At 44.7% G+C, this 19774-nt stretch overlaps 2 protein-coding genes across 2 annotated transcripts in view; both read left to right on the forward strand.

The window, feature by feature from the left end:
* Nucleotides 1-19774, forward strand: part of LOC137384469 (ran GTPase-activating protein 1-like) — a 752042-nt gene that overhangs the window by 720128 nt on the left and 12140 nt on the right. The window contains exon 10 of the mRNA XM_068058587.1: nt 5427-5583. Coding sequence (XP_067914688.1) covers nt 5427-5583 — 157 coding nt within the window. The remainder of the gene's footprint in view (nt 1-5426; nt 5584-19774) is intronic.
* The window catches only part of LOC137384470 (nucleoside diphosphate kinase), a 423199-nt gene that overhangs the window by 144723 nt on the left and 258702 nt on the right, over nt 1-19774 (forward strand). The window lies entirely within an intron of this gene.

Genomic DNA, 19774 nt, shown 5'->3' on the forward strand with positions numbered 1-19774 from the left:
ATCTTCCTACTCCTCTTCTTCCTCCTCTTCCACATCCTGCTCCTCCTCTTCCTCTGATGAGCTGTGTCCTTTCAGGGCCTCACCCTCTTCAAGGTGCACCCCTCTCTGGAGGGCCATGTTATGGAGACATAGCAGACCACCACAGTGAGCAAGACCATGCAGGAGTGTCTTACAGTGCGCAACCCAGACACCGAAATCACATCTTCAGAAACCTGATGGTCTGCTCAGTGGTGAGCCGATGGCTTTGGTTGTATCACCTCTGTGGCTCTGTCTCGGGCTCTTGTAGAGCAGTGACTAGCCATCTCTTCAAGGGATATTCCTTGTCCCATTGAATCTATCCACAGAGTTTGGGGGAAGTGGAGCTGCAGCATGTAGGAGGCTCTTAAATGAAAGTAAAATACTGCAGATGCTGGAAATCTGAAATAAAAACAGAAAGTGCTGGAAATACTCAGCAGGTCAGGCAATGTTTCAGGTCTGTGACCTTTTAGCAGAACCAGGGTTCTGATGAAGGGTCACTGACCCTGAAACATTAACTCTGCTTCTCTCTCCACAGATGCTGCCAGACCTGCTGAGTATTTGCAGCACTTTCTGCAGGAAGTTCTTGTTGTGGTCATAGATTAGCTGAATGTTTGAGGGAATGAAAACCCCTTCCTGCTGATGAATCTCACTGGCTGGTCAGTGAGCACCTTAATGACCACATGGGTGCAATCGATGATGCCCTGCAGCTGGAGGAGTCCAGCAATGGAGGCAAAACCCACTGCCGTCTGTGTCCGTGAGACTGTGTCTGTCTGGAATTGAATGTACTGTCCCGGTCTGGCAAATAGGAATCAGTGACCTGCAAGATGCAGTAGTGTGTAGCCATTTGCTAGATGCCACAAAGGTCCGCAGCTGATCCTTGGAAGGAGCCAAAAGCAAAGCAGTTCAAGGCCACAGCGATTACGATGGCTACTGGCAGGGTATGGCGAGCAATGCTGAGAGTTGTAATATCGCCTGTGGCAAGATCACACATGTCGGTACCATCTGCCTGGAGAGTCGCAGTCTCCTGCAGCACTGGTTCTCGGTCATCTCCAGGTACCTCCATCTTCGTCAGTAGGTCCTATGCTGAGGGTAAAGCCTCTGCGTCTTTCCTGCTCCTCATCCCTCTCCCTACCCGCCTGATGCCCAGTGCTCTGCCCTTCCTGAAGGATGTTGCTGCTCATCACTACTGGACCCAAAATCTGACAGTCGTGCCCCCATTGCCAGGTGCTGCCTTCCTTGTGCTCAGGGGATCCCCAGTTGTGTTTGACAGATTTGTCCCCTCCTTTTCTGGCTCCATAATGCTAGGAGGGTGATGACCCCCTTGCACTGCCCAAGCACTTACTGACCACACCCAGGCAACCTGCGCTGACCCGATGGCACCTAAGTGCCAATGGCCGAGTCCCGCTCTGCACCATTCATGGGACCCATCTAATTCCCCGGGCTGACCATGACTGGCTGTCCCCTGTATGTCCGCCTCCATTCACCTAGTCTACTGCAGACAGTGCATGCAGCCTGTGCACCCCTGTCAAAATCAGAACATGCCCATTAGTGATCTCTCAATGAGCTCCTTAACAATCTTAGCTGCCATTGTTAATGGATCAGGCAGGATCTCGTGGCCACCCTCCCCCCGCCCTGGTAAAACTTGCTGGTGTTGGAAACTGGCATGCCAGCCGGCACCTGTATTTTCATCCCCCACCCGTCTCTCTTCCCACTCATGGTGGGACCTGAAAATTCAGCAACAGGTGTTTGAGAAACAGAATATGACGGTGCAAATGAATTGTGGAGCATAGTTTAAATGTCATTCATTTTCTTTTTTAAAAAGAATTAAATGAGTTTGACCATTTAATCTCATTCAGTAAAATTAAATTTGATGTAATTGAGTGAACTGGTTTTAACTGCTGCATTTGTAAAGTGCATGCACTCTGTTTATCCAGTACCTTTTTTCTGCCTTTGATTTCTGCACAACAACCTATTAATAAGCTCCAGCGAGGCTCTCCCCAATGTTGTAGTGGTGTTTGTTCAAACACACAGAACTGTCCTAAACATCCGATCGCCTGAAGGACTGGTAAATGTAAATTTTGTTTACAAGTGCACAACTGCTTTGTTTCCTTTCTCTCCCCTTTGCCCAAAGGTTTCTAGAGCAATGCAAAACACTTCCTGCACGCATTGTGCAGCCAGAAGACTGTAACCTCCAGTTGCACTATTGAATTTCTGATTGGACTGGTATCTCGACATGTGACGTAAGAGCACATTTTGGCATTTTTAGGGAATAATCTTTCCTGGCTGATGGTCGCAAATTTTGCAGCGTCTGATTATAGCAGCTGTGGGAACCATTGATATAATTCACTTGGTTGGTTATGGGGCATAAGACAATTGTTCTATGTTCCAGGTCGATAATATATTGGTTTAGCGCTTGGACGCCTTTCTGGATCTATCTTTTGATGAAAAATGTCCAGAACGCAGGGAGCTGAAACGTATCCGATAATCAGTGCACAGTCCTTGTTTGTCAGCTGCCATTAACATTGATCTAAAGCCAGGCACGGATACGCCCAGTTACCATAAATCTCTGAATTTAATACATATCCGTGTCCAATATACACACAGATAAATTGCCCAATTTTGTAAATCTGGGAGTGAGTATGCATGTTACACTCTAAGACTTACAGTAATTGTGTATATGGTTGGGTTGTTCAGATTATTGGCAAATTGTTGCTGCGGCTAAAAGGGAATGCCTGATTGATAGAAATTTAAAAAGCAGCCCTGTACCACTGGCCTCCTGAATGATGATTGAGGGCAGGGAACATACAGCATCGCTCAAGCATTCAACTTCTAGCTGGATATATAGAAACATAAAAAAACAAGGAATGACGAATTACCCGGAATTACAGAATAGAATTTTACAGCACAGAAATAGGCCATTTGGCCAAACTGGGCTCTGCCAGTGTTTATGCTCCCACCCCTAGTTCATCAATCCCTATCGCCATATCTTTCTATTTGCACCAGCTCCTGCTTACCCATCCACCGCTGCGCTCACTGACGTACATTGGCTCCTGGCCCGGCAATGACTCGATCTTAAAATTCTCATCCTGTGTACGGTGAATATCGGGAATGGGTCAGGGTGGGCACTGTGTATGGTGAATACTGAGAGTGGGTCCTGGTGGGTACTCATGTATAGTGAGTATTGGGAGTGGGTCAGGGTGGGCACTGTGTATGGTGAATACTGAGAGTGGGTCCTGGTGGGTACTCATGTATAGTGAGTATTGGGAGTGGGTCAGGGTGGGCACTGTGTATGGTGAATACTGAGAGTGGGTCCTGGTGTTTGTTGTTGCTAACATAGTTTGCAGATGGGATGGAACTGACTGTGATGCCGCAGATGTTAAATAGCCCTGCAATACCCATTGTCCAGATTCTCATGTGATTAGTGGGCAGTTGAATGAGGTACCAGAGGCTTTGGGTGCCTGTGGATCTATACCCCAGCAGAGGAGGTGAAACGCAAGGGATCTAGTTTTCTCTGGATTTTGTCATGGTTTCTCTGCATACAACAGAAAGAATAAAAAAGTTACAGACTTTTCACTGGCATTGAGAATAGCCACCCATCCACCTCGATCCCTTTCATCCAGGAAGATTTATCGTGGCTGTCCTGCTTTGTAAAGTTATTTGTTTGAAAATCTTAGCAAAATTGCTGATTACAGGCTTTTTAAATCCCCTTCCCTTTTTTCATAGCAGCCGAAGTTCCCTTGGGATGTCTCTAACGAGCTGTGCTGTTCAGAGGGAAGAGAATTTCATTAGCGCATCACCTTCTTTCTGGAAACCAATTTTGAATTGACTCATCTGCTTCAATGTGTAGCTGCCATGATCTAAGGCTATCTTCCCATAACTAAGGTTCATTGTTTGCATGCGTGTTCTTTTGTTTGACCTTCTAATCAAAACAAGGACAGTAACAGGCAGCTGGCACAATGTTTCAGGGAATGAGGAGGAGCTCTAAAGGGTTTATAAACATAAAGGAAAGAAATGACAGACAGACTTGCATTTCTACAGCAGCTTTCACAACATCAGGACATCCCAAAGTGCTTTACAGCCAATGATATACTAGCGAAGTGTAGTCACTGTGGTAATATAGGAAACACTGCAGCCAAATTTCACACAGCAAGCTCCCACAAACAACAATGAGATACTGACCATAACATCTGTCTTAGTGGAGTTGGTTGAGAGACACTGGGGAGAACTCCCCTGCTCTTCTTCGAATCGTGCAGTGAGATCTTTCATGTCCACCTGAGAGGGCAGACGGGGGCTCCGTTTAACATACCACCCAAAAGACGGCACCTCTGACCGTGCAGCACTCCCCCTATACTTCACTGGGAGTGTCAGTCTGGATTATGGGTTCAAGTCTCTGGAGTGGGACTTGAACCCACAACCTTTTGGCTCAGAGGCGAGAGTGCCAATCACAAGACCTACATGTGTACAGGAGACTTGCATTTATATAGCACCTTTCAGTATCTCAGGATGTTCCAAAGCATTTTACAGCCAATTATTCTGAAGTGTACTTACTGTTGTGATGTAGGAAAAACATCAGATGTGTTCTTCAATGATACTCTTAGGTATTTAGCGTATCAAAACTCATTCCTAACTCAGATCAGTATTGCTGCCCTAAACTCACAATTTCAGCCTGTATAATTTTCGGCGAGATTTATAGAAGAGAATCAGTGGCAGCATTCGCCACAGTGGAACTTCAGGTAGTGTCCCTCAATGCGATGGGGTTTGACTGTGGCCCTGTAATTGTCTCACTCTGGACAGTACTGTCAAACACCCGACTCCCATACGCCCCACAGCAGCTATAAAAACAACTGCCCCCTTCTCCTCCTCTTCCTCCTGCTCCACCTCCTTTCCCTCTTCTTCCTCCTTTTCCTCCTTCCCTCCTCCACCTCTCTCCTCCTCTCATTCCTTCCTCTCCACCTCTTCCTCCTCCTCTTCCTCCATCCTTCCTTTTTTCCTCTGCCTCCTCTGCTCTTCTTTCTCCTCATCCTTTTCCTCCTCCCTTTACCTTCCTCCTCCATCTCCTCCCCCTCTTCCTCTTCCCCTCCTTTGCCTCCTCCCCACCTCTTTCTCCTCCTCTCATTGCCTCCTCTGTGCCCCCTCCTTCTGGATAAATGCCGCTCATGCTATACTGGTGCTCTTTTCTCCATATCTCTGCGCTGGTTTCAGGTGCCATTTCATAATTTAGATTTTGCCTCCAGCTCTGAAACATGGATTGAAACCAAAAGCTGATCCAGAGGGAGAATGTCTGGAGACAATAAACAAATTGCTATAGCATGGAAAATCATCTCTGGTGTTTGATGATAATGTGGGGTTATTATTGGAACAAAAATGGAGTGGTATCTGCACTTCAACACTGACTCTTGTTTAAACAGCGATGATGAAGGTAGTGAGAGTAATGAAGGCAATTGGGATGATGAAACTAATGAGAATGAGGAAGTGCAAGAAATCTTGGGCCATCAACATCAAGATGACGAACTCGCAGTTGCTCCTCAATTCCAAGTCAAAGGAAAAGCTATCATCCCCTCCAAGGTAATTCCATACTTGTTTTACACTTGTGTATATACTTGTGTCGAAGGTAATCCAACATCCTTTTCTAGCTGAAACCTATTTCTAATCCATGTATAAGATGCCCCTCATCTGTCTCTGCAGCACTTTAGAGAGGGAACATTTGATTTTACTACTACTTTTGCTGTGGACAGGTAGAGAATAGGAAACTCGAACTGGAGACGTATAACCTGTAATGCAATGGAGTCCACATTAGTTTTCAGTGGGGCAGAGCTAGGAGCAGCTGAGTGCATTCCCAGTGCTGACAGTACAACTATAAAACACCCCTATTTTCAAATCCTAACACTGACGTACATTTTATACGTTAGACATTTTGTCACTGGCTCTTTGAGTAATTGCTAAAGTGCCAAGTTAGTGAGGACTTCAACACCAGTAAAGCCCCAACCTCCAGGATGTCTGTAAACAGACCCTAAACATAGTCTTGCGCCCATCCCATTGTCTCCCCTTTCCCCTACCCCAACCCATTTCCTCCCTGTCCCATTCCATTCCCTTCCAGTCCCATTCCCATTCCCTCCCCATCCCATTCCCGTTGTGTCTGGAGCAGAACTTCATTGTGTCACATCAGGGAAGTTCAACTCAAAAAAATCTGCTCCCAGGGCCTCAACTTGGTTGCTGTTCTGGTCTTTACCCAGAGAAGCTAGCTTGCCCTTGCACGGACGGACTCCAAGGCTAGCTGATGAGTTTGCTCATTCAGGAGAGCCTCTTCCTCCTTCCTGATTTGATGTATTGCAACCAAGTTTTCCAGCCAGTTGAAAGCCCAGATGCAGAAGCATGACATGGTCACCAGGAAGTCATCACAGCAGGACGCAGGCAACACCTGCAAACAATCCTCACATCACAATGTGGCCAGCTAGACCAGGGAAAGGAGAACAGGGCAAAAATCTAGGAGGTAAACTCACCCTGAAACAATATCCCCAGGAAATTTTATTTTTAAAATAGTAAATACTTTTCTGTTGGAAAATACCAGTATTGATTGGATTTTTACACAACATTGGTTAAACAACATTTGGAATATGGTGTACAGTTCTGGGCACCCCATTATTGGAACTTTATCAGAGCAAGAACAGGGATGATTCACAAGAAAGAAACCAGGAATGAGAGGTTTTTTTGGTATACTTCTGAAAACAAGGCCTAATAATAATATCATAAAAGCAAAATACCGCGGATGCTGGAAATCTGAGATAAAAACAAGAAATGTTGGAAATACTCAGCAGGTCTGGCAGCATCTGTGGAGAGAGAAGCAGAGTTAATGTTTCAGGTCAGTGACCCTTCATCAGAACTGGCAAATATTAGAAATGTAATAGGTTTTAAGCAAGTAAAGTGGGGTGGGGCAAGAGATAACAAAAGAGAAGGCATTGATAGGACAAGGTCACAGAGAATAACTGACCAGAAGGTCATGGAGCAAAGGCAAACGGTATGTTAATGGTTTGGTGAAAGACAAAGCGTTAGTACAGAGAGGGTGTTAATGGACAGAAAACTGAACAGCCTAGCCCCAAGCATGAAAAAAAACAGTGGGTAGGCACAGTAGAAACAAACTAAAATAAAATAAACACATAAAAAAGAAAAAAGAAAATGTAACTAAAAATTAAAATAAAAAGGGGGGTCCGTCGTGCTCTGAAATTATTGAACTCAATGTTCAGTCCGACAGGCTGTAGTGTGCCTAATTGGTAAATGAGGTCCTGTTCCTCGAGCTTGCGTTGATGTTCACTGGAACACTGCAGCAATCCCAGGACATAGATGTGAGCATGAGAGTAGGGGGGTGTGTTGAAATGGCCAGCAATGGGAAGCTCGCGGTCTTGCCTTCAGACGGAGCGGAGGTGTTCCACAAAGCGGTCAGCCAGTCTGTGTTTGGTCACCCCAATGTAGAGGAGACCACATTGTGAGCAGTGAATACAGTATACTACATTGAAAGAAGTACAAGTAAGTCGCTGCTTCACCTGAAAGGAGTGTTGGGGCCTGGGATAGTGAGGAGAGAGGAGGTAAATGGGCAGGTATTACACCTCCTGCGATTGCCATGGGAAGGGGATGAGGTGGTGAGGGTAATGGAGGAGTGGATGAGGGTGTCGTGGAGGGAATGATCCCTTCGGAATGCTGACAGGGGAAGGGCGGGTCAGATGCATTTGGTAGTGACATCACGCTGGATGTGGCGGAAGTGGCGGAGGATGATCCTTTGGATCTGGAGGCTAGTGGGGTGGAAAGTGAGGACAAAAGGAACCCTGTTGCGGTTCTGGGAGGGAGGGGAAGGAGTGAGGATAGAGGTGCGGGAAATGGGCCGGACATGGTTGAGGGTCCTGTCAACCACAGTTTTGGGGGGGGATTCCTCGGTTGAGGAAAAAGGAAGACGTATCAGAAGCACTGTTATGGAAGGTAGCATCATCAGAGCAGATGCGTCGGAGACGGAGAAACTGGAAGAATGGAGTGGAGTCCTTACAGGAGGCAGGATGTGAAGAAGTGTAGTCGAGGTAGCTGTGGGAGTCGGTGGGCTTATAATGATTGTTGGCTTTGTCACTGGAACAGAGAAGGTTAAGAGGGATCTGTTAGGATTGAAAGGTTTGAAGAGGGTAAATAGTTAGAGATTGTTTCCTCTGGTTGGTGAATCAGTAACAAGGCAGCCACAGATTGAGGATTGCCACTAGCAGAATGAAGAGGAAGTTAGAAAACCTTTTTTTTTAATTCTTTCATGGGATGTGGGCATTACTGGCAAGGCCAGCATTTGTTGCCCAGCCTTAATTGCCCTTGACAGCTGAGAGGCTTGGCCATTTCAGAGGGCAGTTAAGAGTCAACTACATTGCTGTGGGTCTGGAGTCACATGTAGGCCAGACTGGACAAGGATTTCCTTCCCTAAAGGACATTCGTGAATCAGATGTGTTTTTACAACAATCCTGTATCCCCAGGGAATTAACCTGGGCCTCTGAAATACTAGTCCAGTGACGTTACCACTATATCACTGTCACCCAGAGACAGTTATGAGAGCAGGGGATGCTTTACCACAAGGGTTTATTCCGACAGACACTATAACATTTAAACGGGAATTCAAAAGGAAGACCAAGAAAGGGTATGGGGAAAGGGCAGAAAAATGAGATGAGAGGAAAGAACGGTCATAGAAACATAGAAAATAGGAGCAGGAGTAGGCCATTTGGCCCTTCAAGCCTGCTCCGCCATTCATTATGATCATGGCTGATCATCCAAATCAGTAACCTGTTCCGACTTTCGCCCCATACCCTTTGATCCCTTTAGACCCAAGAGCTATATCTAACTCCTTTTTGAAAACATTCAATGTTTTGGCCTCAACTGCTTTCTGTGGTAGCGAATTCCACAGGCTCACCACTCTCTGGGTGAAGAAATTTCTCCTCATCTCAGTCCTGAAAGATTTACCCCGCATCCGTAGACTATGACCCTACCATCTAGACTCCCCCACCATCGGGAACATCCTTCCTGCATCTACCCTGTCAAGTCCTGTGAGAATTTTATAGGTTTCTATGAGATCCCCCCCTCACTCTTCTGAACTCCAGCAAATATAATCCTAACCGACACAATCTCTCCTCATGTGTCAGTCCCGCCATCCCAGGAATCAGTCTGGTAAACCTTCGCTGCTCACCTTCTATAGCAAGAACATCCTTCCTCATATAAGGAGACCAAAACTGCAGACAATATTCCAGGTCTGGTCTCACCAGGGCCCTGTATAATTGCAGCAAGACATCCCTGCTCCTGTACTAGATTCCTCTTGCTATGAAGGCCAAAATACCATTTGCCATTTTTACCACCTGTTGCACCTGCATGCTTACCTTCAGCAACTGGTGTATGAGAACACCCAGGTCTCGCTGCATATTCGCCTCTCTCAGTTTATAGCCATTCAGATAATAATCTGCTTTTCTGTTTTTGCTACCAAAGTGGATAACCTCACATTTATCCACATTATACTGCATCTGCCATGCATTAGCCCACTCGCTCAACTTGTCCAAATCACACTGAAGCCTCTCTGCATCCTCCTCACAACTCACCCTCCCACCCAGTTTTGTGTCATCTGCAAGTTTGGAGATATTACATTTAGTTCCCTCATCTAAACCATGAATGTATATTCTGAATTTTTGGGGTCCTAGCACCGATCCCTGCGGTACCCCACTAGTCACTGCCTGCATTTCGGAAAAAGACCCATTTATCCCTGCTCTTTGTTTCCTGTCCGTCAACCAATTTTCTATCCATCGCGATACACTACCCCCAATCCCATGTGCTTTAATTTTACACGCTAATCTCTTATGTGGGACTTTGTCGAAAGCCTTCTGAAAGTCCAAATAAACCACATCCACTGTCTCCCCCTCATCAACTCTACTAGTTATATCCTCAAAGAATTCTAGTAGGTTTGTCAAGCATGATTTCCCTTTCGTATATCCATGCTGAGTCTGCCCGATTCTACCACTGTTCTCTAAGTGCTCTGCTATAAAATCTTTGATAATGGACTCTAGAATTTTCACCACTACCGACGTCAGGCTGACTGGTCTATAATTTCCTGCTTTCTCTCTACCTCCCTTTTTAAATAGTGGGGTTACATTAGATACCCTGCAAACTGTAGGAACTGTTCCAGAGTCTAGAATCTTGGAAGATGACCACCAATGCATCCACTATTTCTAGGGCCACTTCCTTAAGTACTCTGGGATGCATACCATCAGGCCATGGGGATTTATCAGCCTTCAATCCCATCAATTTCCCCAACACCATTTCTCTACTAATACTGATTTCTTTCAGTTTCTCTCTCTCACTAAGCCCTGTGTTCCCCAACATTTCTGGTATGATATTTGTGTCCTCCTTTGTGAAGACAGAACCAAAGTATGCATTTAGTTGGTCAGCCATTTCTTTGTTCCCCATAATAAATTCTCCTGTTTCTGACTGTAAGAGACCTACATCTGCCTTCACCAATCTTTTTCTCTTCACATACCTATAGAAACTTTTACAGTCACTTTTTATGTTCCCCGCAAGCTTGCTCTCGTACTCTATTTTCCCCTTCTTAATCAATCCCTTGGTCCTCCTTTGCTGAATTCTAAACTGCTCCCAATCCTCAGGTCTGTTGTTTTTTCAGGCAAATTTATATGCCTCTTCCTTGGATCTAATGCTATCTCTAATTTCCCTTGTAAGCCATGGTTTGGCTACCATTCCCGTTTTACTTTTGCGCCAGACAGGGATAAACAATTGTTGCAGTTCATCCATGTGCTCTTTAAATGTTTGCCATTGCCTATCCACCGTCATCCCTTTAAGTAACGTTTCCCAATCCGTCATGGCCAACTCACACCTCATACCTTCGGAGTTTCCTTTACTAAGATTCAGGACCCTTGTCTCAGAATCAACTACGTCACTCTCCATCTTGATGAAGAATTCTATCATATTATGGTCGCTCATCCCCAAGGGGTCTCGCACCACTAGATTGTCAATTATTCCTCTCTCATTACACAACCCAGTCTAGGATGGCCTGTTCTCTAATTGGTTCCTCAACGTATTGGTCCAGAAAACCATCCCATATACACTCCAAGAATTCCTCCTCTGTGGTATTGTGACGAATTTGATTTGCCCAATCTATATGCATATTAAATTCACCCATAATTACAGATGTTTCTTTATCGCATGCATCTCTAATTTCCTGTTTAATGCCATTCCCAACATCACCACTACAGTTTGGGGGTCTATATACAACCCCCATTAACATTTTTTGCCCCTTAGTGTTTCTCAGTTGTACCCATACAGATTCCACATCGTCAGAGCTAATATCTTTCCTCACTATAGCGTTAATTTCCTCTTTAACCAGCAAAGCAACTCCACCGCCTTTTGCTTTTTGTCTGTCCTTCCTAAATACTGAATATCCCTGGATGTTCATTTCCCATCCCTGGTCACCTTGCAGCCATGTCTTCGTAATCCTGACTATATCATACCCGTTTACATCTATTTGCGCGATTAATTCTTCCACTTTATTGCGAATGCTCCACACGTTAAGGCACAAAGCCTTAAGGCTTGTCTTTTTAACATTACTTGTCCTCTTCCCACTATTTTTCACTGTGGCCCTGTTCGATTCTGGACCTTGATTTCTCTGCCTATCACTTTTCTTATTCCCCTTACTGTCTTTTGTTCTTGTCTTTGATCACCCCCTCCTCTGACTCCTTGCAAAGGTTCCCATCCCCCTGCCATTTTAGTTTAAACCCTCCCCAACCACTCTAGCAAATACTCCCCCTAGGACATCAGTCCCGGTCCTGCCCAGGTGTAACCCGTCCGGTTTGTACTGGTCCCACCTCCCCCAGAACTGGTCCCAATGCCCCAGGAATCTAAAACCCTCCCCCTCACACCATCTCTTCGCCACATATTCATCTGATATATCCTGCTATTTCTACTCTGACTAGCACGTGGCACTGGTAGTAATCCTGAGATCACTACCCTTAAGGTCCTACTTTTCAACTTACTGCCTAGCTCCCTATATTCTGCTTTTAGGACCTCATCTTTTTTTTTACCTACGTCGTTTGTACCAATGTGTACCACGACCACTGGCTGTTCGCCCTCCCCCTTCAGAATATCCTGTAACTGCTCTGAGACATCCTTGACCCTAGCACCAGGGAGGCAACATACCATCCTGGAGTCTCTTTTGCAGCCACAGAAACACCTATCTATTCCCCTTACAATTGAATCCCCTATAACTATTGCATTCCCACATTTTTTACTCCTCCCTTGTGCAGCAGAGCCAACCGCGGTGCAACAAATTGGGCTGTTGCTGCTTTCCCCTGAGAGGCCATTCCCCCCAACAGTATCCAAAGCAGTATATCTGTTTTGCAGGGGAATAGCCACAGGAGATTCCTGAACTGCCTGCCTAGTCCTCTTGCTCTGCCTGGTGGTCACCCATTCCCTTCCTGCCTGTGGAGTCTGAGCCTGCGGTGTGACCACATCTCTATACGTGCTATCCACGATACTCTCCACCTCGTGGATGCTCCACAGTATCCCCAGCTGCCACTCCAGCTCCGAAACCCGGGCTTCCAGGAGCTGCAGCTGGAGACACTTCCTGCACACATGCTGGTCCTGGGCACTGGAATTGTTCCCGGCTTCCGACATGGAGCACAAGGAGTACACCACGACTTTGAGCTCTCCTGCCATGGCTTAAACCTTTAAATTAAATTAAGCCTTCTGGAAGATCGTAATGTCCAATAATATCAGTTACTCCAGGGCCCTTCTTCCCTGGTCCTCGTTACTACAGAACTCCCTAAACAAAAAGCACTACTTACTATATTTGAAATAAACTTTAAACTTTTAAACTTTTCTTACCTGAGATACTTACCCAGCTATTTAGAGCTATTCCCTAACAACAGTGACTCACCAACCTTGCAGCTCTCCTGTGACGTCACTGTTGGCTTTTTTTTTCAAAACTCCGGTGCGATGGAAGAGCTCCTCTCCACTCCGCTCCTGAAGGTAAGAGACTGGGCCTCGATCCTCGGGTTCGATTTATAGGCTCCACTCTCGGCGTTCTCCCCACAGGTCCGCTCCACTCCGCTCCCGGAAGGTAAGAGACTGGGCCTCGATCCTCGGGTTCGATTTATAGGCTCCACCTGTCACTGAAGAGTTAGCACCAGCAGGAACACTGAGGGCTAAATGGCCTTCTAATGTCTGTAATTGCTATAATTTATTTTTAGTTATTTTTTCTTTCTTTTTTCTTTTTTATGTTTTTATTTTATTTCAGTTTGTTTAGTTTGTTTCTACTATGCCGACCCACTGTTTTTTTCATGTTTGTGCTTGGGGCCAAGCTGTTCGGTTTTCTGTCCATTAACACCCTCTCTGTACTAACACTTTGTCTTTCACCACACCATTAACATACCGTTTGCCTTTGCTCCATGACCTTCTGGTCAGTTATTCTCTGTGACCTTGTCCTATCTACACCTTCTCTTTTGTTATCTCTTGCCCCACCCCCGCTTTACTTGCTTAAAACCTTTTACATTTCCAATATTTGCCAGTTCTGATGAAGGGTCACTGACCTGAAACGTTAACTCTGCTTCTCTCTCCACAGATGCTGCCAGACCTGCTGAGTATTTCCAGCATTTCTTGTTTTTATTTCAGATGTCCAGCATCAGCAATATTTTGCTTCAATAACTGTAATTTATACAGTTGTTTAAAAAAATCCATAAATGATGGAACAGTTAAATCTAGCATTTGATAAAAGATGGACTCTCATTGAGCAAATATCTTAGCCCACGAGGGCAAGCAGGATTTATAATTCAGAATCAAATATCAGGCATGCTAATACACTGGCATGTCAATGATCCCACATCTCAGTGAGTGAACATGAGACAATTGCAGGTTTGTGTTGTTTTCCATCAACGAGCTGTAATGCGAGGCATTGGAGCTATGAATTTTACTTCAAGGCAAGCATGATGCGTTCCTGCAATACAGTATCCATAGTGCTGGGCTATTCAGGCCTGGAATGGTGCACATTCCCAGCGCATAACATTCTCCTCGAAACCTCAGGGATTTGGGATTCGCAATTCCCTTTCCCTTGAGTGCCAGGGCTTTTGGAGCCTGCTGCTGTTCCCGACATAACAATCGGTCAATGCCAATCCCAACTATCTAGCCTTTGGCCCTCCATTTGCCACAACATTTCTGCAGCTGCTGATTTGCTCAACTGCACCCTCACCTCCACCTTTAATGCCCTAGACCCCAGTAAAACCATTACTCTCTCTCACCCTGGCCATTCTCCTGGTACGGCCCTTATTTGCATTCTCTGAGGTTCAAGGGATGCAAACCTGAAAGGATATGGTGGACAACTGGTTTAGCCATCCACTATCAGATCTGGCTAGACCACATAAAACACTATCAAGTCCTGCTTTCAATTGCTAAAACTGCTCACGATTCCAGGATCAATCTGGCATGCAAAAATAACCCCCGGCTTCTTTTATCTACTGCAAGCTATCTTCTTAAATCCCTCTCCCCTGTCCTCTCCACCCTCACCTCCAACAATAAGTTTGAGGGGCTTATGGACTTCATTGTCACTAAGATGGAGACCATCTGATCAGCTGCCTCTGCTGTGCCCCTCCCTCCCACTAGCCCACCAGGCCAAACCTCCTCTAATGCTTCCCCTACACTCTAACCCTGAACTCACATCTTTTTTAGTTTCTCTCCTATCTCCCCTCATGCTCTCTCTAAGCTCATCTTGCCCATGAGACCCACCTCCTGTTCCCTCGATCCTATTCCCATTAAACTGCTGATCACCCAATTTCCCCACCTGATCCCCATGTTAGTCAGGTCTTCAGGTGTTTTCCCTCTCTCCTTTAAATCTGTTATCATCACCCCTCTCAAAAAACCAACCCTTCACACCAACGTCCTTGCAAACGACTGCCCCATCGCCAACCTCCTTTTCCTCTCCAAAGTGTTGTCACCTCCTAAATCTGTTCCCAACTTTCCCAGAACTCCATGTTTGAATCCCTCCAATCAGGTTTCTGCCCAGCCACAGTACCGAGTCAACTCTCATCAAAGTCACAAATGACATCCTATGTAACTGTGACAAAGGTAAAACTCTCCCTCCTCATCCTTCTCAACCTGTCTGCAGCCTTTGACACAGTTGACCACACCATCCTCCTCCAAAGCCTCTCTCCACTGTCACCCAGCTGGGTGGAAGTGCTCTCACCTGCTTCCATTCTTATCTATCTAATCGCATCCAGAGGATCACTTGCAATGGCTTCTGTTCCTGCTGTCGCAACATTACCTCTGATTCCCCCATGGATCTATCCTTGGCCCCCTCCTCTTTCTCATCTACATGCTGCCCCTCGGCGACATCATCCAAAAGCGCAGCATTAGTTTTCATAGTTCTGATGAAAGGTCACTGACCTGAAACGTTAACTCTGCTTCTCTCTCCAGATGCTGCCAGACCCGCTGAGTCTTTCCAGCATTTCTTGTTTGTGTTTCAGATTTCCAGCATCTGCAGTATTTTGCTTTTATATTAATTTTCACATGTCTGCTGACAACACCCAGTTCTACCTCACCACCACCTCTCTCGACTCTGTCACTGTCTCTAAATTATCAGACTGCTTATCCGACGTCCAGTACTGGATGAGCAGAAATTTCCTCCAATTAAATATTTGGAAGATTGAAGCCATTGTTTTCAGTCACTGCTCCAAACTCCATTCCCTAACTACTGACTCCATCCCTTTTCCTGAGATTAAACTAGTCTGTTCGCAAACTTGGTGTCACATTTGACCCTGAGATGAGCTTCTGACCACATATTCACACCTGTCACTAAGACCTCTGTTAATGCCCAATGTGGGAGGAGTCCACTGTCTTTCTTTAGTTCCACTTCTGCACAGCTCACAACATATATTTAAATGTGTACCCAGTTACCGATGCGGCCAATTATATACTCTATTTTAGTTTCAGAATAAAATCCACCAACCAGGTTTCTTTAATTAACAACAAAAGTATTAATTTATTATAAAACAAGACCTAGTCAGTAAAGATGCAAAGTTTTAACACACAGTTTGAAATATGAATGTCATTATATACATTCCCTTCTAAATACCCAACACACACACACTGGTTAAAGGAAATATAAAGATGCTTTGGCCAAAGTACTTTTTGATTCTTGAAGAAAAAAGATAAGATATGTTATGTTCCAGATGGCATACAGTCTGGCGTCCGAGTACACGTAGACAGGTCACTGGGATCGTTTCAGAAGCAGTTCATTCAGGAGATGTCAAGAAGAAGTCTTTCAAAAGCTTCTCAGGAAAAATGCAGCATCAGGAGTTACAGCTATCACACACTGGATTTTTGTGCAGAGTTTCTCAGAGAGGTGGAGAAAAAATGAGCTGGGTGTTTCTTTCAGCAGGCCTTAAACCCAACTGACTCAAAACAGTATTCAAAAATGAAACCCGCTCTTCAGCACCATTAATCTTGACATGTCACTTCTCTTGTAAACAACTCCCATAGTCGGAAGGCACCTGTTGTTTACTTAGCTGAAGACATGTGACATCCAATAAATGTTGTTTTTAAACAGAGTCCTTCCAGTGACCCTTCAAAAAAACAAAGTGCAGCATCTATGGAATCACTTCAGTCCTCCAATGAATCCATCTCCACAATTCTAAAACACGAGTCCTCAAAAAATATTTTAAAATAGAAGCACGTTCATAACACTGCCTATTTCCACTTCCGTAACATCGTCTGACCTCACCCTCATCTCAAAAGTATTAAATTATTATAAAACAAGACCTAATCAGTAAAGATGCAAAGTTTTAACACACAGTTTCATCTTCTGCTGAAACCCTCATTCATTCCTTCATAACCTCTAGACTTGACTATTCCAACGCACTCCTGGCTGGCCTCCCACATTCTAGCATCCATAAACTTGAGGTCATCCAAAACTCTGCTGTTGACTGTGTCTTAACTCGCACCAAGTTCCGTTCACCGATCACCCCTGTACTCGCTGACCTGCATTGCCTCCTGGTCAAGCAACATCTTGATTTTAAAATTCTCATCTTCATTTACAAATCCCTCCATGGCCTCACCCCTCCCTATCTCTGTAATCTCCTCCAGCCACACAACCCTCCGAGATATCTGTGCTCCTGTAATTCTGGCCTCTTGTAAATCCCTGATTTTAATCACTCTGCCATCGATGGCCATGCCTTCAGTTGTCTAGGCTGTAAATTCTGGAATACCCTCCCTACACCTCTGGGCCTCTCCACCTCCATTTCCTCCTTTAAGACACTCCTTAAAACCTACTGCTTTTACCAAGCTTTTGGTCATCTGACCAAATATCTCCTTTTGTGGCTCTGTGTCATATTTTGTTTTATAATTCTGCTGTGAAGCACCTTAGAACATTTTATTACATTAAAGGCTCTATATAAATATCAGTTGTGGTTGTTGTTCCTCCTTCAGTGCAGCCCATTTAATTATAAGGGGAGATCAGTATGCTGTATAGACTGGGTTGTAGTGCATCTTCAATCATGAGGCTGCAACTTACTCTTTTATATGTTTATTGGAATCTGGGGATTTTCTGCATTTAAGAGCATAAGAAACAGAAACAGGAGTAAACCATTCAGCCCCTCAAGCCTGCGCCACCATTCAATAAGATCATGGGTGATCTTCTACCTCATCTCCACTTTTCCAGCCCGATCCCCATATCCCTTTATTCCCTTATAGCCCAAAAATCTATTGCTCTCTATCATGAACATCCACAACCCTCTGGGGTAAAGAATTCCAAACATTTGCAACCTTTGAGTGAAGAAATTTCTCCTCATCTCAGTCCTAAATGGTCGACTCCTTATCCTAAGTCTATGACCCCCTAGTTCTAGACACTACAGCCAGGGGAAAACAGCCTCTCAGCATCTACCCCGTTAAACCCTCTCAGGATTTTACATGTTTCATTGAGATGGGCGGCACAGTGGCGCAATGGTTAGCACCGCAGCCTCACAGCTCCAGGGACCCGGGTTCAATTCTGGGTACTGCCTGTGTGGAGTTTGCAAGTTCTCCCTGTGTCTGTGTGGGTTTCCTCCGGGTGCTCCGGTTTCCTCCCAAATGCCAAAGACTTGCAGGTTGATAGGTAAATTGGCCATTATAAATTGCCCCTAGTATAGGTAGGTGGTAGGGAAATATAGGGACAGATGGGGATGTGATAGGAATATGGAATTAAAGTAGGATTAGCATAAATGGGTGGTTGATGGTCGGCACAGACTCGAAGGGCCTGTTTCAGTGCTGTATCTCTAAATTATTTCTCATTTTCTTTAACTCCAGAGTATAGACCCATTCTACTCAAGTCGTCCTCATAGGGCAATCCTCTGATCCCAGGAATCAATGTAGTGAGCCTTGGTTGCACCCCCTCTAAGGCAAGTGTATCCTTCCATAGGCAAGACTGTACATAGTACTCCAGCTGTGGTCTCACCAAAGCCTTAGATAATTGCAACATTACTAACTCTTGTTATTTGCATGCTGTTCCACATCTGGGCTTTCCCTACAAAGAAATCAAAGTGTTGAGCTTGGGAGCAGTTTCCAAGGGCACATGTTGATGCATTATGTTCCTGTATTGTGTGTTTCGGTTAATCACAGACTTTCAATGGGAAACTTAGGAACACAGGAGTGTACAGGAGAGGAAACTACCTTTCATTGTTATTTAAGAAAGCTGTGAGAGAGAAACCAGGAAATCATAGACCTGTTGGTCTAACATCTGTTGTGGGGAAGTTATCGGAATCTATAAGCAAGGACAGAGTGACTGCAGAGAAATGTGAGCTGATTAGGGGGAGCCAATATAGATTTGTAAAGGATAGCTCATGCCTAATGAACTTATTTGATTTTTTTGAGGAAGTAACTGAAGTAGTGGACATGGGAATGTCCATGGATGTAGTTTATGCAGACTTCCAGAAAGCATTCAATAAAATTTCAGATAAGAGACTATTTGCTAAAACTAAAGCTCATGGAATTGAAAGCAAATTATTAACCTGGTTAAGAGATTGGTTAGGTGATAGAAGACCGAGAGTAGGGATAATGGATATATACTCGAATTGGGTGGAAGTGACTAGTGGTGTCCCTCCAGGATCTGTATAGGGACCTCTATTATTCACTATATTTGTTAATGACTTAGATAACACAATACAGAGCCATATATTTAAGTTAGTCGATAAGACAAAAATTGGTGGCATTGTAAGCAGTGTAGACTGTAGCATAAAATTACAATGAAACATTGGTAGATTAAGTGAGTGGGCAAAACTGTGTCAGATGGATTTCAACACAAGTACATGTGAGATCATCCATTTTGGGCCAATAAAGGATAGATCTGAGTACTTTTTAAATGGTGAAACACTAGAGGGTGTTTTTATTCATTCAACTAACAGCACTATTGCTCATCCCTTTTTGCACTTGAGAAGGTGATAGTGAGCCACCTTCTTGAATACAACAGAGTGTCTTGCTCGGCCATTTCAGAATGAAGTTAAGAGCCAACCACATTGCTGTGAGTCTGGAGTCACACGTAGGCCAGACTGAGTAGGGACATTAGTGAATTAGATGGGTTTTTACAACAATCCAATAGTTTCATAGCTACCATTACTGATACTAGCTTTTTAATTTTAGATTTATTTAATTAATTGAATTTAAACTCCCCAGCTTCCACAGTCGGATTTGAATTCATGGGTTAGGATCATTAGTCCAAGCCACTGGATTA

The sequence above is a fragment of the Heterodontus francisci genome, chromosome 26, assembly GCF_036365525.1.
Source record: "Heterodontus francisci isolate sHetFra1 chromosome 26, sHetFra1.hap1, whole genome shotgun sequence".
NCBI lineage: Eukaryota > Metazoa > Chordata > Chondrichthyes > Heterodontiformes > Heterodontidae > Heterodontus > Heterodontus francisci.